At 43.8% G+C, this 19,630-nt stretch overlaps 1 protein-coding gene and 1 long non-coding RNA gene across 2 annotated transcripts; one reads left to right on the forward strand and one right to left on the reverse strand.

The window, feature by feature from the left end:
* Positions 1–759: 759 nt before the first annotated feature.
* Positions 760–13,973, reverse strand: EIF3D (eukaryotic translation initiation factor 3 subunit D). Its single transcript, XM_081879482.1, has 15 exons — positions 13,828–13,973; positions 11,744–11,877; positions 10,836–10,881; positions 9,420–9,556; positions 8,479–8,564; positions 8,080–8,152; positions 7,846–7,958; positions 6,093–6,225; positions 4,971–5,118; positions 4,698–4,828; positions 4,203–4,288; positions 3,900–4,029; positions 3,438–3,580; positions 1,949–2,229; positions 760–895 (listed from the first exon to the last, which is right to left on the reverse strand). Exons 2-15 carry the CDS (start codon positions 11,864–11,866, stop codon positions 882–884), a joined length of 1,644 nt encoding a protein of 547 aa, XP_081735608.1. The 5' UTR covers positions 11,867–11,877; positions 13,828–13,973; the 3' UTR covers positions 760–881.
* A 61-nt stretch (positions 13,974–14,034) lies between these two features.
* Positions 14,035–19,346, forward strand: LOC309351735. The gene is made up of 2 exons (XR_014160960.1): positions 14,035–14,134; positions 19,301–19,346. It is a non-coding gene; the product is annotated as an uncharacterized lncRNA (long non-coding RNA).
* Positions 19,347–19,630: the final 284 nt, after the last annotated feature.

Here is a 19,630-nt window from a genome sequence, read left to right on the forward strand (position 1 = left end):
TTCTAGCCACATTCTCAAGAGAAGCACAGAGGAAGAGATTATGCCTAATTCATCAACTAGATAGGGCAGAAGTAGCTGCTAGTGGTATAAATTATTTCTTCTTTTGATGAGTCTTTAGTGTGAATGCCACTAAAAACAAATAGGTTCTTATGCTTTTTGCATTGAAGATCTGAGCCAGTAGTTTTAACATCATTTTCATTACATTGTTCCAGCTAGCCTGCCATCAAGCTTTGTGCACAATCCTATACTATCCCACTTCTCAACCTTTGTATAGCACAGTTAAAAAGATAGTTTTAAAGCTTTGCAACAGAGTGAGAAGAATTACAAATTACTTGTGCTTGCCTAAGAGCTAATCTACACATAGAGAAAAATCCCATGATACAGCTTTTCCTAGAGCCATGCCATTTAAAGACTGCTTGCTTCTGGAGGTTTCTTTAGCTTGAGTAATTTCCCATTAGCAGTGGGGACTCCCTGCATACGGAAAACAAGGGCAAAGAGAATGATCCCAGCCTAAGTTTCTCTATGGCATGCTAGTTTTCTATACTCTCTCAAATTCCCCCATAAGCAACTATTGAAACATTTATTTCCACACTTGCGGAGTGAAGTTGTTCAGTCCAGGGGACACTGAATCAGATGATTCTGCTATACATCAGCCTTAAAGTGGACAAGGCTGATCAGGTAATCATAAAATATTTTCTTTTCCAAATTTGCTTAGGGGCAATCTCACTACACATATTAATTATACAAAAAGGATAATGCTTTAAGATTATTATTTTTTATTCCTTAGGTTCTATGAGATTCAATTCTGATCCGTCCACCAAGAACAAAGATGTTGGCTGTGCCTTCAAGCTGCAATTGCTGCTGCTGTCTGGCTGCAATGTTCAGCTCTCTTCCTCTGAAAAACAAACAGAAGTTTCAATGGAGCATTTGCTGCCATCCCAAGGAAAGCAAACACCATGTAACAAATAAGCATGGCCACAACATCTGCTCTCCTTTCCACACATAATACCAAGTGCTGGTTCATGTACAGTCAGATGATACACTTTCTGCATAATAGAAAGCCTTATTAAGTAGGATGCAGCCAAACCTTAGTTGATCTAAACTTTAGAGACAATGCAAGTATTGAACTCCAAGTAATGTTAAGAACGTAAGAGCTTCCTGGATCACAGTGACCAATCAGATACCTGTGGCTTTGTAAAGAAAACCTGTGGTTTGTAAGCAAGAATAAGAAAATGACAATCTGTAATGTAGCCTTGCGTACAGCCACAGTTTGAAAAGTAAAACAGAAAGCTGAATCCTAGGGAACATACAAAATCCATAAACTGGTACTGGTCTCCCCAACATAATCATGTCAACACTTTACCAATGTTAACTATATGCCATACTTAAATTCTGCTCAGATCCACATTATATGACTCCTGTGGCATGCACTACTGGTCACCATCTTATCTGTAGTTATGATGCAAACCAGATGGCAACTAGCAACATGACACAGAGAGAAATAGGCTGGTGCATAGACAGCATGCTACAGAATCCTGCAACAATGCATGCAAATTCTGCCCGTTTTGGTTCTACTCATCATTGGCTCTGACTGGTTTTTCCTAGGAGTTAATGGCCCACATATACACCTGACTTATGGGGTTGCCCTTCCCAACCTGGTGTCTCCCCTGATGTTTTGGACTACAGCCCCTATCGGCTTCAATCAGCAAAGCTGTGCTGGATGGGGCAGATGGGAGCTGTTGTCCAATGTATCTGGAGCCTTCCAAGTTGGGGGAAAGCTGCACTGTACTCTCCTGTGGCTATATCTGGACGAAATGATCACAGACTGTAGAAGAATGAAAGCTATCCTCCCAGCACACAAACTTCTTCCAATGTAAGCAGTTGCAAGACCAGAAACTTGTCGTTTCAGGCCTAAGCTTAGCTAGAAGGCGTGTGAAACTCTTATTACCTTCCTCTTCTTCCTCTTCATCGTCGTCATCATCATCTTCATCAGAGCTGAAAGTGCCATCTGGCAGGCTGTAGATACGGATGACTTGCTTGTTGGGGTCTTTCAAGATGAGGTACTTGCCCTCATCCAGTTTCATGCAGATGTCAATGACACAGCGCAGGATGCCCCAGGCATTTTCCATGCTTAGATTAATTTGGCTGGCGAATTCATTAGGTTTGAACTGCTGGGTGCCCAGGATCACATGGCGTGCAGAGTCTTTCACATGGTACCGGGAAACATACCTGACAAGAAGGGAGAAAGAAGACTTATAAAGTGTGAAGCTGTAGTCCAGCCCAGCAGCTACAGTAGGACTAAAAAAGAATAGCAGGCCAAACAATTTAAGTAAGACAACTGGTGTGGTGTAGTGGTTAAAGAGACTGAGCTACAAATCAGGGTTTGAATCTTGCCTCTGAACTCACTAGGTGACCTCCCTTTAGGAAAGTTGCTCTCGGTCTTCCTGCCTGACTTGCCTTACAGCGGTTTAGTCATGCTGGCCACATGACCTGGAAAGCTGTCTGTGGACAAACGCCGGCTCCCTCGGCCTGAAAGCGAGATGAGCACTGCAAACCCCACAGTCGCCTTTGAGTGGACTTAACCATCCTGGGGTCCTTTACTGGGTTGTTATAAGGATTACGACTAGAAAATGCACACAAGCTCTTGACAAATGTTAAATATTATTTAAGTGTTAAAGTTAAAGACCCATCTCAGTAATTTTTAATCCAAGACAAAGAACCTATTTGTTAGCTCCTTCCAAGAGGTAAAAGACGCACTTAGTCCAGGAGTTAAGACAGAAATGGAGGTTGAATCTACACACATATAGAAACCGTTCTAAAATGCTTTTTTTAAAAAGCGTTTTTAAGAATACATTGAATTTTCCACAAGGCTCACCATTGCCATCTAGTGTCACATTGTATATTGCACTTAAAACACACTTAAAGCATTTTATTTGCAGCTGTATAGTGGACAGCTATATCCCAAGTTATTAGCAGAGAATTCTAAATATAAAGAGGTGCTGGCCAAGTTTTAGAGCTCAGAATATTTAGAGCTTAGAATAAATATTTTAAATATTTATTACAATGGTACCTCGGGTTACGTTACCTTTGGGTAACATCATTTCAAGTTACGAACTTGGCAAACCCGGAAGTGTACACTTCCAGGTTTTGCTGCGTGCACATGCACAGAAGTGGCGCCTCCGGATATGGCCTTTTCGGGGTAAGTATGGACCCCTGGGACAAATTAAGTTCGTATCTGGAGGGTCCACTGTATAGGCCACCTCTCAAAGAGGTGAATAATGTAAACATATCAGTAAAATGTCACAATGTGTTAAATTTTTACCCCGAAGAGCTGGCTTCTCTCTCCCCCAACTTACTTCCCTCTTGTAGTACACCAAAGACAAAAAAAAAACCCCAAAACAAACAAAACAAAACCTATCCACACTATATTTTCTCACCCCAGTTTAAGATACTCTGATCCAGCCAGCAGCGCACAACATGTCCAGCGAGCAAGTTTGTAGCTGTTGTTTTTCAGCTCAGTGGCAATCACAGCTCCTCTCTGGGAGTCCAGTTTCTGACGCCAGTCTACTCCATTACAATGCTAGAAAAATTAAGAAAGGATTAGGGTTGTACACAGCATCAATTATGGCACACTGTGCCAAGTCAGGATCTGGCTACAAAGCTGAAGATTTCATGCAACTGATTTCAAAATTATTTGTAATGCTGGAAAGGAGGAACCCACTCCTACCTAATGTGGCAAAAATTCACTTGACTCCCTTGAATTGGATGGGATGAGGGAGAGGGAATTCCAAGGCTATTACAGGTAATCAGAGTAAACTATGCCACAGTTAAAGACAGGCCAGCAGAAACAAATGATGTCCGCACAGAAGAGCCTACAAATTATATCTGTTTTTCCTTACCCTTGAATCCCATTCATTCAGTGTTTTTGTGTTGATGAAAGATACTTCTCCATTGGCTCCAGTCATCACTCCATCGTGTTCACAGCGTACTATCAGGTCTATGTCGTCTCCCAGCTTCCACCTCCGGTACCTACAACCAAAAATGTTTGTCAGCAAACCTTGTAACAAAAAATCCACATAAGCACAGTATATACAGGTGGCAGCAATGGGAACTTTCATGGAAGCTGCGACAAGTCTGCAAACCACACCTCGAGGTACTGTGAACTCCCAAGGTCTATTCATGTGTCAGAAGCAACAACTTACCGGTATGCAACCGAAGCCACCTCATTCTTATCCATATCATCTTCCACAAATGGGTTTGGATTGGGAAATGTGTATTTCTCTTTTCCCTGTAAAGACACACACATGCAAAAACTTTTATCAATGACATCAGATTACATGGTCAGGAGAGTCATGGCTGCCTTAAGACATGGGAAGCTTCCAGTGCTCTGGTTTGAGAAACATTAGCCACTGTCTTGGTACCAAGCCCTTCCTCGAATTTTTCAAAAACATGGCTTTGATGTGGTATCCTGTTTACTAGCAAGACACTTCCCCCACCAGGACTATTCTGTGGAACCTCCCAACAGCCATACAACTCTATCTGCAGGCCCTATAAAACAGAAAGTAGATGGATGTTATCGTCTTTCTGCTTGCTGAGACAGATCACTCCCTCATCAGCAGCAAGTTCTAAGTGACCTTAGTCAATTTCTTTCTGAAATTCTCTGCAGAGGTAAAATCCATTACCCCTTTAAATCTTACCATTCTCAGACATTGCTGGGAGAAGTTGTGGTTGATGTAGGTGGCTTCCATAGCAAGGTTGCGGGGTGAATTGAAGGAGTTGCCCTCATCCTGTGGTGGTTCATTAGCAGTCTCACTCACGGTCAGGAGGTCTGAGGATATAGCCAAACATAAATGGAAGTTCAGAGGGTTGCCCCAAGAGATAACTCTAAAAGCTTCACTTCCCCAAGCACTCCATTCCCAGCCACCACCTGTCTCTCTTCAGTTTTGTACTGTATATGCAAAAACACTCACCAAAATCAGAATTGTCCCTCTTGTCAAAGAAGAGTTTGGATCCAACTCTTTGGACAATGATGTCCCAGGAATATACAGAACGAGTGCAAGCCATGAGGGTAGCTAGGATGGCATCTGTAGCAAATACATTCCCCTGAGTCTTGGCCAACTGTGCATAAAGAAAAGTCATATGGATGAGAGCAGGAATCGTTGTACAAGCAAACTAATATAGGCTGTACCACCCTCCAAAGTTATATCTGTAGGATTATCTGCTCTCTGAGGCACAGGGGTAGGGAACCTGTGATTCCAACTCCCATTAAGTCCAGCCAGCATGGCCAGTTGCCAAGGTTGATAGGAAATGTACCCCAACAGAATCTGGAGGGCCACAGGTTCCCCATCCCTGTAGAAGATGTTGTCAAAACCATGCTCTCCTAGATTGCCAATGGCATTTGCATCCCATTCTCCAGCAATTAAAATCCAAGGGAAGGCAGACAGAAGAGTCCCAATGAATGCAAGGATGAGATCTGCTCTCCTGCACGTCAATTCCCTCATTAAGCCAAAAACTTACTCCCCTCAAAGTTAAGAACTTTGGTAGATGAGCAGAAACATAAGTAAACACTTCCACTTGCCTCATTTATTATTTAGCTGGGTTTTGTCCTAGCATATCTCCAAGCTTCACAGCAAATTGCAAAACATATAAAGCCTCTCTGAAAACTCTCACATCCAACCCATTATCTCCACCACCCCAAGCACAATAAATAGGAAACTACTCAATACTAATAACTAGCTCAAAGAGAAATGTCCTGCAACACTTTTGGAAGATGCTCTGACTTGGGCTTTAAGGAGTTTCCAGAAAAGGGAATTCCACTGTGCGCCAAAGCTATGAAGATCTCCTTGCCTCCCCCTGCTCTTTGCACAGTCAACAGGACACACTCTTCTCTAGTCCAGTATGTCTGGCTGCAATTTCTAGTCTCAGACTTACTAAGAAATATTTCATTAGACTAACCTGCCTTGCCCAGTGCAGTACCATTTTTAAGGACTTAGTAAGAAAGGTATCTGAAGTTACAAGCAAACGAGCCCTCTCCTTTTAAACTGAGGTATTTTAACAGCCATGTACAGGCAAACTACAGAGGCATATTATACCTTGCGAATGACTGGATCATCGGTAGTAGTTACGGTATGGAAGATGCGCTTGATGCTACGAAGGGTCTTTTCATTTCTTGTGGTGATGCGGTCAAAGGCTTTGTCATAGTATTCCAGGGCCCCACAGCACTCTCTGCAGGTACAAAGAAAGACTGATCATGATTTTGTTCTCTCAAGAACAAAGGATAATAAAAAGTGGACTAATGGGTTCAGAAATACTCATGAAAAAGAAACCCAAGGATCATTAAGATCCCACGGCATCTTTAAGGTTCTATGCCTCTCCTCTGACCCACCCACCTCTATAAGCAGCGTCACATTTTAAAGCATCCTTCCCTAAATGATGCCCTCCAGATATTTTGGAGGACAACTCTGATCACCCCTGACCACTCTCTGTGCTAGCTAATAGGATCTGGAGTCCAACACAGTAGATGGAACTAGGTCAGGGAAGCCGCCCAGAGTGGCTGGGGCAACCCAGTCAGATAAGGGAGTCATGTGCATCCTTGCCATGGAATCTGAGCTCTAAACCAGATTCATTGACAAGCTCCAGATCCTAACAACCAGTCATATATTCCTGCTCATATTGAAGGTCAGGGATAATTCAGGCCTTGTTAACCAAAAGTCATTTTATGTCCATTTGTCAGTACTGTACTCAGAAAGCATACAAAAAGTTACAATGCCCAGCAAGGCAATAATTCTGGTTTCATAGAATCATAGAGTTGGAAGAGACCACAAGGGCCATCGAGTCCAACCCCTTGCCAAGCAGGAAACACCATCAGAGCACTCCTGACATATGGTTGTCAAGCCTCTGCTTAAAGACCTCCAAAGAAGGAGACTCCACCACACTCCTTGGCAGCAAATTCCACTGTCGAACAGCTCTTACTGTCAGGAAGTTCTTCCTAATGTTTAGGTGGAATCTTTTTTCTTGTAGTTTGGAACCATTGCTCCGTGTCCGCTTCTCTGGAGCAGCAGAAAACAACCTTTCTCCCTCCTCTATGTGACATCCTTTTATATATTTGAACATGGCTACCATATCACCCCTTTACCTCCTCTTCTCCAGGCTAAACATGCCCAGCTCCCTTAGCCGTTCTTCATAAGGCATTGTTTCCAGGCCTTTGACCATTTTGGTTGCCCTCCTCTGGACCCATTCCAGTTTGTCAGTGTCCTTCTTGAACTGTGGTGTCCAGAACTGGACACAGTACTCCAGGTGAGGTCTGACCAGAGCAGAATACAGTGGCACTATTACTTCCCTTGATCTAGATGCAATACTCCATGTGTAGAGTCGTCTCTTGTGTTGTTGGAAAAGCGTGTTTGTGATGACCAGCTTGTTCTCTTGACAGAACTCTATTAACCTTTGCCCTGCTTCGTTTTGATCTCCAAGGCCAAACTTGCCAGTTGTTCCTTTTATCTCTTGATTCCCTACTTTAGCATTCCAATCCCCTATAATGAGATGAACATCCTTCTTTGGTGTCACTTCTATAAGGTCTTGTAAGTCTTCATAGAAATGGTCAATTTCAGTTTCTTCAGCACCAGTAGTTGGTGCATAAACTTGGATTACTGTGATGTTAAAAGGTCTGCCTTGGATTCGTATCGAGATCATTCTATCATTTTTGAGATTGCATCCCAGTACAGCTTTTGTTGATCAAGAGATAAGCATACTGTATTAGTTAAACTACTTGGAGGCTGGTTTTTTCTTCTTCTAAAAAAAAGATACAAATTGTTGGCCCCAAACCTTCAGCTGTCTCTAAAGACTTACATGTCCTGAGGGTCTGACACCTCCAAATATCGCATCTTCATCAACCTAGGGAAATCCATTTCCTCCTTCACCTCCCAATCACTGCGAACTTCAACAGATGAATCACGGGGTTTCTGACGTGCAGATAGAATAAATAGAAGAGAAAACACATCAGTGTGTAAAATGGGAACATAAGGTGAAAGGGTGAGGGGAAAGACAGTCACAAGACAGGCAGCCAAAGAGAAAGAGGTTTACCTGAGATTTTTGGTCCCATTTTTGTCTCACTCCAAACTGCTTCTGAAACTTCTTTTGGAGACGCAGTCTATCTCTGAAATGACAGAAAACTGATAGTCCCATAAAGGCAAAGGAGCCTGCTGATCCCAAACTCTTTTTCCAGAGTAGAGAAACTGGAACATGAATGGCTAACTACAAAAGGGTTTTCTGATCTCTTGGGTCAGAGTTGCTAAACAACCAATAAGATAATGCCATTTTACAATCCATGCAACAGTAATAAAAACATAAAATATGTGACAGCAGAGTCTGGGAAATTTAGTAAGCAATTTGCTTTTTCAAGAGATTCAATCAGTTTGATGAAACTAGCTCTGCTGGACAATTGCTAAACTGCATGTTCTCCTACAAACACAGCAAGCTTACCTCTCCTTCTGCTTGGCACTTTTAGGGAGCGTCTGCATGTTAAACTGAAGGATGTTCCGGCGGTCCTTATCTCTCCGGAGGTTCCTCTGAAAGGAAACACTAATGTAAGCGAGACAGCATGGAATCAAAAGGGCCTACCTAGCAAGCAATCCCGCAAAGGATTCCTCCCCAATATTCACTGTAATGCATGAGTTACACTAGGTGTGGGAACCTGTGGCCCTTCCTTATGTGGCTGGACTCCAAGTCCCGTCAGCCCCAGCCAGTATGGCCAATGGTGAGTTGTAGTTCAACAACATCTTGACGACCATTCCCATTCCTGAGATATGCTGTGAAAAGCACCACTAAGTGTTCCTGGGAGGCATAATAAGCTAGTGTGTCACCAAAACCTAAAGGGGGGGGGGGAATCACTACTTGATAGCCATACACATTCCAGCCTAAGAACAACAAAAATGAAAAACCACAAGGAGTCTCAAACTTACAACAGCTTGTTTGAAAAAGACAGTTATCAATGACAGGGGAATGGGAGGGGATACATCTTCAAAATCCCATGAGACTGTCCATTAATGACAGGGATGGGGAACCTGTGCTCCCCTTCTGCAATCTTGTTTTGATTCCAGCTCTCAGCCAGCATGGTTAGTGATGATGGAAGCAGTAGACTACGTGTGACTAGTCTTTGGCCCTCTAGGTATTACTGGACTAAAACTCTTATCATACCTGACTACTGGGCATATCAGCTGGAGTGGAGACAGGACAGGGGAGAGACACGTTAGCTACTAGAGTTATAGTGCAACAAGGACAGCAGGACCGCAGGTTCCCCATACCAGATTAAGGGGAAGGTTGTTTGTTCCCTCCTCGATCTGTCTCTCTCCCCTCAGAGTATCAATTGGGACAGACTAGCTATATGGCTCAAGTCTAATCTCTTCAATCAAGCTACATCATACCTGTGCAAACCTCATGCGATTCCTCTGGTAAGCTGTCTTTTGTGTCCGTGCCGTGTCCACCAGTTGGAAACTGGTTTCATCTTCCTCATGGAAATAAGCATACTGGCTTCCTCCACCAAACTGGGATGAATATTTATCTGGGAAGACAATTGTCTCAGTCACCTTAGAGTGCAAGACTGGGATTTCCTAGAAGACCAAGAACTAGAACAGTCCTACTTTCAAATAGGAGCTGAAACAGAATTATCTTTGTGTAACTGCTAAGAACAACGGATGTGATACAGTTGTGCTCCTTTGCCCAATGGTAAAAACCATGACTGATCTCAAAACAAGATGGAGATTTCCTCTTGTAAAGCCCCCCCCCCCAAAAGAAACCCCACTACTGCTGTAATCAGTGCAGAAACATGATGTGCCCTAGTGTTCTGCTTATCTGTAGTGTTGATATGCAACTGCACCAGTGATTGCATTACCAAATTCCAAATACTATTTGATACAGGCAGCAGAAATTTGTTTAGGGAGAGTAGGTCTTAATGTTGCAAGCCAGGGGTTACACAGTGTAGAGCCTATGGATGACAGTATGCATGCCAAGTATCTCTTATAGCACCCATGGACGAATCAATAAATATCCCCTTAAAAATTCATAGTGGATTTTGTGAACTTGCCTCTTTTTCTGCCCTTTCAGATGTGGCAGCCGTTTTGTGTTATGCCACACCCAAACAGCAGCCACTTTGTGACTGGTGCCAACTGCACTCTCTCAAAACTCCAAATGTGCCCACCAGCCCAAAAAGGTTGGCAACCCCTATAAGCAGTGAAGGAAACAGAGGAATGCAGAAAAGCTTACGTTCAATGCAATTCTGTCTTGTAATGAAATGCAGGAGAAACTATAAAGCACATCTCCTGGAAGTTCAGCTTTAGTATTCTTATTGTATAGATAGCGGTCAAAAGACAACAATCCTGAAGGAGCGTTTCCACCCCCATCGTTCTGCCCGGACACTGAGATCCAGTGCCGAGGGCCTTCTGGCAGTTCCCTAACTGCGAGAAGCAAAGTTACAGGGAGCCAGGTAGAGGGCCTTCTTGGTAGTGGCACCCGCCCTGTGGAATGCCTTCCCATCAGATGTTAAGGAAATAAAAAACTACACAACTTTTAGAAGACACCTAAAGGCAGCCCTGTTTAGGGAAGCTTTTAATATTTGATGAATCATTGTATTTTAATATTCTGCCCAGAGCAGCTGGGGAAACCCAGCCAGATGGGTGGGGTATAAATCACCATCATTTGCCCTAATCCAATAGGGATTAGGCAACGTAATGCCAGCTTCAGCCAACGTAATGCCAGCTTCATATACTGTGCTCACTGGCACCTTATTATGACCTGATCTTCCATATGAAATATATCAAACGAGCAATCACCATCATACTTACTTGTATATCGCTTATCCTGGTAAGTAGCTCCTGTCCAGTCTGCAACCTGGTCAAAATAAAAACAATGAGGAAATAAGGCTGCTTTCAAGCATGCCACAAACTCATTCAAAGGATTTTCAACAGAATCTCAAAAATTGTTTCTCCAGCCAGCTAAGTTTCTGAGTGTACTCAAAATACTAAGACATCAAGATCTTTACTTGGGGAGAGATAATGAGCTAATGCACACATGACCATGGTCGGGGTGTGTGTGTGTGCTGTCCACAACTTACCTGTAACATGCAGAATTGCTAATTTTGCAATGTGCTGGAATTCCACTGGAAAGTCTCTCATGCTCTTGCTAAACAGTTGTGGGGATTGGTAGAAAATGGAAGCAGACATTCTCTATATGATGGCAGCTACCCATCCTTACAGGGAATGTACTATGGCAAACACCTGCACCACCCATTACACTGCTATAATGCCCTAAAGGGCTAGGAAACTGGAATTGTATTAAGACAATTATTAGCCAAATTTCCCCCCAGGTCCGGGGACCTGTGTGCCTTAACACCATCCTATGTTATGAAAAAAATTAGGTCAGAGCTTGCCAATGATTCAGATTCCATTTTTAACCAGGCAATGTAATGTAAGCCAACACAATCCAGCACTGAGATGAACTGTACATCTCAGCTATAAATTCTGTGAAGTCCAATAGGGACCAAAATGATGTTCCAAAAATTCACTCCCTAAAGGACTTAGGACAATTTCACTCATGGTCTTTTTGCCCTGTAAGTAGTACTGTAGGAACTGGGCTCCTGAAGCATATGGTAAGAGTGCCTTTCAAAATCTAGCCCTTAATGGAAAACATCAGCATAGACAATGTACAAAAGCAGTTAATAGAAATTTCTTTGCAAGGGTGTGTGAAGAAGTACCTTTCCCAGCCGATCTCCTTTGCTGAAGGGCTGATAAGGCATATCTTTGAACTGCTCTGGAACAGCACATGGACCCCATCCTGAGGGGTTATCCTGGATCACGGGAGCCAGGAACTTTGCCATCTTCTATAATTCTAGTGAGAAAGGAGATGGGAGGGGGAAGAGAATAAGGGGATCAAGTAACTATAAAACAATAGTGCTTATTCAAATAGTAGGATCAGCTAATATAGTCAAACCTCGGTTGTCGAACGTAATCCGTTCCGGAAGACCATTCAACTTCCGAAAATGTTTGACAACCAAGGCGCAGCTTCCTATTGGTTGCAAGAGCTTCTTGTAGTCAGGTGTAAGCCGCATCGGATGTTCAGGTTCCAAAAAAAGTTTGAAAACTGGTGTTCAGAAGTTGAAATGTTCAAAAATGGAGCCGTTCGAGAACCGAAGTTTGACCTGTACAGGTTAAGAATTTAATTCGTTCTGGAGGTCTGTTCTTAACCTGAAACTGTTCTTAACCTGAAGCACCACTTTAGCTAATGAGGCCTCCTGCTGCCGCTGCGCCATGATTTCTGTTCTCATCCTGAAGCAAAGTTCTTAATCCGAGGTAATATTTCTGGATTAGCGGAGTCTGTAACCTGAAGTGTATGTAACCTGCCGTGTATGTAACCCGAGGTACCACTGTACTTGTTTTTAAGGAAACAAGAGACACACACAGGTGTTTTTTTAAAAAAGGCCAGGCCTTCCAGTCACATCCTTAAAATTACTGACATATACACACTGGGAATGAAGTACTTCTATGGAAGTCCTGTACTGTAGTTTATTGCTGCCAGGCTACTGCTTAAATAACAAAGCTGTTCTCAACATATTCATATGCCTACATAGGGAGTGAGGGAGGGGGTTTATTGGTTTGTGTTTTCATTTTGTTATCTTGTGTTTTTATGTTTCATATTTTTATGCTGTGAACCACCCTGAGATCTACAGATGAAGGGCGGTATAAAAATTTAATAAATAAAATTCACGAAGTGCTGACTGCATGGTTTTCACCATAGTTGCCTTATTAGCAAATGATTGTTAGCTGTATTTATATATAATTATACCCATGCTCTCTTTCTACATGCAAAGATGAAAAACTGGTTGCAGATTGGCTCTCTCAAAAGATACAGGTAGGTAGCTACGTTGGTCTGCCGTAGTCAAAACATAATTAAAAAATTCCTTCCAGCAGCACCTTAGAGACCAACTAAATTTATTATTGGTATGAGCTTTCGTGTGTGAGCTTATTTACAAGACAGCTAAGTGACATCTAGCCCAGGCTTTGCCAACCTGGTGTCTTCCAAACGTTTTGGCCTACAACTCCCACCAGGCTCAGCCAGTATGGCTGTCCTAAGTTGCGCCAGCTATTCTAAAACTAGGTCACACAGTCCTGTACTATCTGTGCTCGCTACACACAGGCAGCAAGTGAATAATTTTTTAAAAAAACCTCGCTATTTCCAAAATAAAAACGTCTTTTAAGCTATTTCAGTTATGATAAAGAGCCTAGTTTCTAGATACTGTACTAGAAACGCATGTCATTCTGCTTCCCCCATTTCTACACTGAGAGCTTCATGAAGTATTGAACCCTTTATAAAGGGTGTGTGTGAGAGAGATGGAGAGAATAGATAAGGGGAGGGAGGGAGAGGGAGATCAACCCTGAACAAAGCGTCTTGCTTGGAGGGCTCCTCGTGGGGTGAACCCAGTAGAGCAACCCACCCTTCCGCCCGCAGGCTTTTTTTCCCCCACCAAAGAAATGACAGCGGCAGAGATGGTCGCCAGCAACTAGGCCCGAGCCCTTCAGCGGGGCAAAGCGTTCTCTAGGTATGATGAATGAAGGCAGGCGGTGCACGAAAGAGGCGACAGCCCCGACAATGAACCCAGCATCTGCTCGAAGGGGCCTGCTCCGAGGGCCCAAGGGAGGCGGAAGGGCCCTTTCAGGCCCGCCCTGCATCCGGACACGGCGCAGACCGACGAAACGTGCTGAAGGCCGGGGCGGGGGAGAGGAAGATGCCGGCATCCTTCGTCGCCGAGGCTCCTGAACCAGCTCTAGACTCATCTCTCACCTTTACGGCCCAAGGAAGGACCGGATGGCGACGGATTCGGCCCCGGTGGGGCGTCCAAGCTACGAAGCGCGGCCCTCAGGAGGACAGAAGTTTTGCAGCTGGCTCCCACTTCCGGTCCGGCTGCACTGCTGTGGCGTCATCATGCCGCGACGCCAGAAACGTCGTAAAAGCGTAGAAGGGATTCTTCTGCTTTGCGGCCGGCAAGGAAGCCGAGAGCTCTGTTTCCCCATAGTAGGCTAAGCGGATGCTCTGATGTGGCACAAGCTGTCGTGGGCTTTAGAGCTCACTTCCTTAAATACGCGAAGTGGTATCATCCTCAGTTGTCTGGTTCATATTTGCACAAAGAGAGGGAGAAATCAAATAATAAGGTCGGATGTCAGTGCAGTGCTAAATAAATGAATTTTTTTGGGAAACAATCCAATTGGTCAGTGCAATCCTGTGCGTGCCTACTCAGAAGTATTGAGTTCGGTGGGTCTTTCTTTAATTTGCTGCATTTTTATTTTTATTGTTCACCGTCACAGCACTTTGTAATTTTAGTAGTTTATAAAGATCCGCTCCAAGGCAGGTAGACACACCTGGAATTGTGCTGCAAGTGACGATATTTACAGTAGTAGAAATGGGTGCTAACGCTTATCATTTTAGCACAGATTTCTGGTTTGGACTGGTTTGGATTTCTTCTTAATTTTTCAACCCCAAATTAGAAGTGGGAACTGCTCACAGAAGTCATTAGAGAATTCTCAGATTTGAATATAAATGATTATGTTGTGGGAGCAAATAGAAGGATTTCTGCTGTTTCTCATTCTGGTCATATTTTGGGTGATATATACATGTTTTTTAAAAAAATAAAAAAAAATAGTATAGGCTACTTCCCTCTCTGGCGCTGCCCATTATTGTCACTGGCTCCCTCAATCAATTATACATCCAGAGAATGCTGCTGGGGTAGTCCAAAGCTTATTATGAAGGTTGCAGGAGAAGAACCTGTGGGATCAGCCCAAAACCTGATCTAGTCCAGCATCCTGTGGCCTGCCAGATGTCTCAATGGGAAGCTTAAAAGCAGGACCCGAGGGCAACAGCAACTCCCCACTTGTTCTTCACAGCAACTGGTATTCCAAGGCATACTGCCTCCAATAGTACAGGTAGAGAGCATAGCTATCGTGGCTAGTAGACATTGCTAGTCTTCTCCACGAATTTGACTAATCTTCTCATGCCACCCATATTGGTAGCCATCAGCAGGTTAAGAAGATTAACTGTGTGATTCTAACCTTGTCTTATTCAGGAGTAAATCTGACTGAATGTACTGGGTTAGGATTGCAACCTTAGTCTCTGACTGAGCTCTGTTTTGAACTTTTGTATAAATGAACAAGGAACTTGTAATCCATTTCTGCATCATGAAGTTGCTTCATCACTAAGTCAAAGGCCCATATTACTTAGCATTGTCTCTTCTAATTGTAGGAGCTGACCAGGGCCTCTTGCAGAAGACTGTCCCAGACCTGCTGTGTCTGAGAACCTTGATGTGCTTTTTCTAGGCTCTGATTAATTCTTTTACCCAGATCCCTTAGGGAAATGAGGTGTGTGTGTATACTTTGTGCATGGACGTAGCTGGGGGGTGGAGAGAAAGGGACAGCTGCCCCCCCCGATCAAGTTAAACAATAGGAATACTAAACTGACTAATCACATTGGTTCTGCCCCCCCCAACAAAAGTCCTGCCGCCCATAACAAAAATCCTGGCTACGACATGACTTTATGTGTGTGTTTGTGTTAGGGGGACTGATCCAGGCAAGTGGGGAGAGGATACTAGAAGGAGTAGTGCCGACATCACTTGCTGAAAAATACAGATGTGCCTCTGGACCTTAGAAAGATGGTGACCCCTGCAGTAAGGAAAAACCAGTGGGAATAGGGCTGGTCCGAGACATTTTGCTACCTTTGGTGAAGGACAATTTAACATCCCCAGTGCTGGCCTTGTCATTAGTGGAGTGGAGTGGCTGCCTCAAGCACTAGATGTTGTTGTTGTGTGTGGATGATGCCACCAAAGGCAGGCCACCTCTTTGTTGGAGCTCTGTGTGCCAGGCAGGTCACATTGTGTCCCTTAAGTTAGCCTGCTGTGCTCAGGTGTGGTGGTGCACGCTGTCCCTTTACCTGTGTGTAAGGTTCCGTTTCCAATGTAATTGGTTTATGTATGTTGAATGGAATGGGCTTCAACTTCTCCTTTGCCCCAAGTGACACAATATTTGAGTATTTACATTTATTTCTATCCTGATTCTTTGGGCATATATGCCACTTGAACAGTAAAGGACTCGCCTTCTCCTCACTGGCATCAGCTGCATGCTTACTTCAGACTGACATTGATCACACATCAGCTGGTGTGTGTGTGGCTGGTGTGTGTTTTGGCATCTGGGGAGGTGGGCCCAGCTGGATGGACTCTGAGCAGCTAAACAGGATTAGTGCTGAAATACCCTATGATTATGTAACTGCTTTAGGTATTCATTTTGCCCACATCTATGCTTTGCAATGTATGAGCATGCTGAAGGTCCCAGGTTCAATTTCTGGCATCTCCAGTTAAGACTGAGAGAGACTCCCCATCTAACATCTTGGACAGCCACTGTGAGTCAATGTACCAGGCTTGATGGACTAATAATATCTGTTGATATAAGACAGCTTTCTATGTTTGTATGTTCTATGAACCCCAGCAATTCTCAAGTGCTTTAACCCCCTCTCCCAAATGTTTTATGAATCACTGAACTAGGGCCTTACACCAGTCAGGGATATGCAATGTGATTCTCTCCAGATGTTGTGAACTACAACCTCCATCACCCCTAATTATTGCCCATGCTGGTTGGGGCTGATGGGTCAAGGGATGATGGATGTTGCTTCCAAACATCTGGCAGACATCTGATTGGAGAAGGCTGTCTCATAGAAATGGCTGAGATTCTGTGAATCCAAAAAGTGTGACTCAAGAGCCAGTTGCAACTTCTTGAGATCATGTGAAGGAGAGATAGTTCTTGAGAGTGGAGACGAAGATGCAACATAGTTTATCAAAAGACATAAACTTGATTTATCAAAAGACCTAAACAGCTGTGTGTTCACTGCTTGAGTGTCTTGCCTTTGGTTTAAATAGCCTGCTTGGCACTCCATTTGTTTGTTCGACTGGGTTGGATGTTGAGATAGCAGAATGAAATTTGGTACATTTCTTCAGGTTACCGTTCTCCTTCTCAGCTTTGAATTCCTCTTCAGTGCTTACACTCATTTCCATAAGGTGAAAGAACTATATAAAGTTGCAATATCTACCTTGGGCTGATAAGATGGAAATATAGTTGGTGTGCACATATAGAATGGCATTTTGCATATGAAGCATATGAAAGCACATGGGCGGCACTGTGGGTTAAACCACAGAGCCTAGGACTCGCCGATCAGAAGGTCGGCGGTTCGAATCCCTGCGACAGGGTGAGCTCCCGTTGCTCGGTCCCTGCTCCTGCCTACCTAGCAGTTCGAAAGCATATCAAAGTGCAAGTAGATAAATAGGTACCTTCCGTGCGCTGCTCTGGTTCGCCAGAAGCGGCTTAATCATGCTGGCCACATGACCCGGAAGCTGTACACCGGCTCCCTCGGCTAGTAAAGCGAGATGAGCGTTGCAACCCAAGAGTCGTCCACGACTGGACATAACGGTCAGGGGTACCTTTACCTTTACATATACAATGGCATTTTGCATATGAAGTTTGAATATCTGCTTCTAACTTGCTTTCGAGGGATAGGGAGGAAAGATTCAAAATAAATTATATTGTGAGATCTGAAGGAAGGTCTTTCAAATATTTGCTTAGTTTTACAGGAGTTTCACCTTCTCTTCTACCTATAGAAAATCTTTTTATGATGCTGCGGTCCTATTCCTACGCTCCTGATGGATTTTATTTCTTTGGGGAATCTGTGCTCTCTCTCCCTGCCCCCCTGACTTTGGAAGTGATAGGTGTCTAGCTATTAAACTATCTCTGGGACAGTTTTTCTAGAGAGGCTTTTAGAAAATGATGCAAGGCTTTCCATTTTAAGAGGACCTCTGAGGTGTTGTTATCAGCTTGTCTTTGTAGCAGTGTAACCTGATGTCCCGCTCATGAAACCCTTTAATTTTGGTTATAAATGGTTAGTGTTTTATTCTGTTTAAAATGCTGAGAGCCTGTGTTTTAATTTCTATAAACTGGCTGCATTTTATGATTATATGATTGTCACTGCCTAATTCCATTCTGAAAGCTGCTTTGATTAGCCTGTGCAAAAGATTGCAGCCTCTGTTATGTACTCTGCTCACACAAGCATGGGATCCACCCCCCATCCTCTTCCACCTCTGCCTTGCCACTGTATAGATTTTTGTTGTTGCTGCAAGTTTTCTGTTTCTGCAGAACAACTCAATAGCTGCGGATTCCCTCTCCTTGTGCTGCTATCCTCAGCTTCCCCAGAGGGCTGGGTACCCCACTCTGGGAAAACCTTTGGTCTCTGGGCTTCTGGTGTGTCATTCCGATGCTAATGCCCAGAAGCAGTCCTTTAAAACCTCTCATTTATTGAGCTTTTTTTGAAAGGATGTCACGGATGTGTGGCTGGAACAACCTGTGCCGTGATGTTGCCAGAGCACAGATAATAAATTATCAGCCTGAGCCACAACTGCACTACCCTGGCACCAGCCTCTTTGAAATAAAGGAGGCTGGCTGCAGTGGAGAGTTTGAAGATCAAAGATTGTCCTCTAACATCCTCTCTCTCTCAGTATGGAGGTTGTGAACTGGACAGGCTTAAACTGCAGTGTTGAGCTACTCCCACCAGAGAGCGCTGCTTCCTTCTAAATGGAAGGTGAGGCTGGTGGAGGTGAATATCAGCATCTAGATATAATTAATAGGACGCAAATTGTTGTGATTGACAGGCCCCTGGAGAGTCCTCTCCTATATTTTATTTATAGCTTGCCTTTGCCAGCTCCTCACTAATGTAACTAATGACCTGTCTAGAGAGGTGACTCCATTTTCTTGACCCTTTTAACTCCTGCATCAGGACAACAGTGGCCTGAGATGCTTCTCAGACTTTAGGATCACAGCCTCCCTTTACTCTCCCTTCTCTCCCAACCAATCAAGCATCAGCTACTTGGTATGAGTGAGGACATGGGTGGATCCCCATAAACACAGCAGTCTGCAATACATTTGGTGAGCCAGTGTGGTGTAGTGGTTGGAATGCTGGGCTGGGACCTGGGTTCAAATCCCCACTCGACACCCACTCATGAAGCTCACTGGACCAGCCGCTGTCTCTCAGCCTGACCTACCTTGCAGGGTTGTTGCAAGGATATATTGGGGAGTTGGAGAACCACATATGCCATTTTGAGCTCACTGGAGGAAAGGTGGGATTTAAATGCAACAACAACAACAGCAACAACAACAACAATACATGCAGTGGAGTGTGAAGAGTTGGGTTGAAAAATGATAGTATTTTTCTGTCTTAGTTTTCTGGAGAGCTTGCAGGGATTAAGGAAAGCAGAATTACAACAAAACAACCATGGGGCGGGGGGGGTGAATCACAAATCACTTTGGAACAGAGAATGGAATGGAAGAAACATTGCAGCATCAAAATCAAAATAAAATTTGGGGCAGAGGAATAAAGCCCACTGAGCTAAAACTGTATAAAACCACAACATAAGGCTTGAGAACATGAAAAAAGCACTTGCTAGGCAGTGGAAAGGTGCTAAAATAGCTGCTTGTCTGGTGGGCCTTTATGGAGATGGCATAGTTGAGGAGCCACTACCAAAAAGGCCTCCTTTTCTTATGACCAATGGCACTCATAGGGT

This window comes from Podarcis erhardii, assembly GCF_964252035.2.
Source record: "Podarcis erhardii genome assembly, chromosome: 10".
Classification (NCBI taxonomy): Eukaryota; Metazoa; Chordata; class Lepidosauria; order Squamata; family Lacertidae; genus Podarcis; species Podarcis erhardii.

Bases quoted from the DNA above. Each gene is read 5' to 3' on its own strand.
- EIF3D (XM_081879482.1), bottom strand. From the start codon at position 11,866: ATGGCAAAGTTCCTGGCTCCCGTGATCCAGGATAACCCCTCAGGATGG. The intron at 4,829-4,970 runs GTGAGTGTTTTT...CTATATCCTCAG, and splicing joins GAGGGACAATTCTGATTTTG to ACCTCCTGACCGTGAGTGAG. The intron at 2,230-3,437 runs GTGAGAAAATAT...CCTTCTTGTCAG, and splicing joins TCAGAGTATCTTAAACTGGG to GTATGTTTCCCGGTACCATG.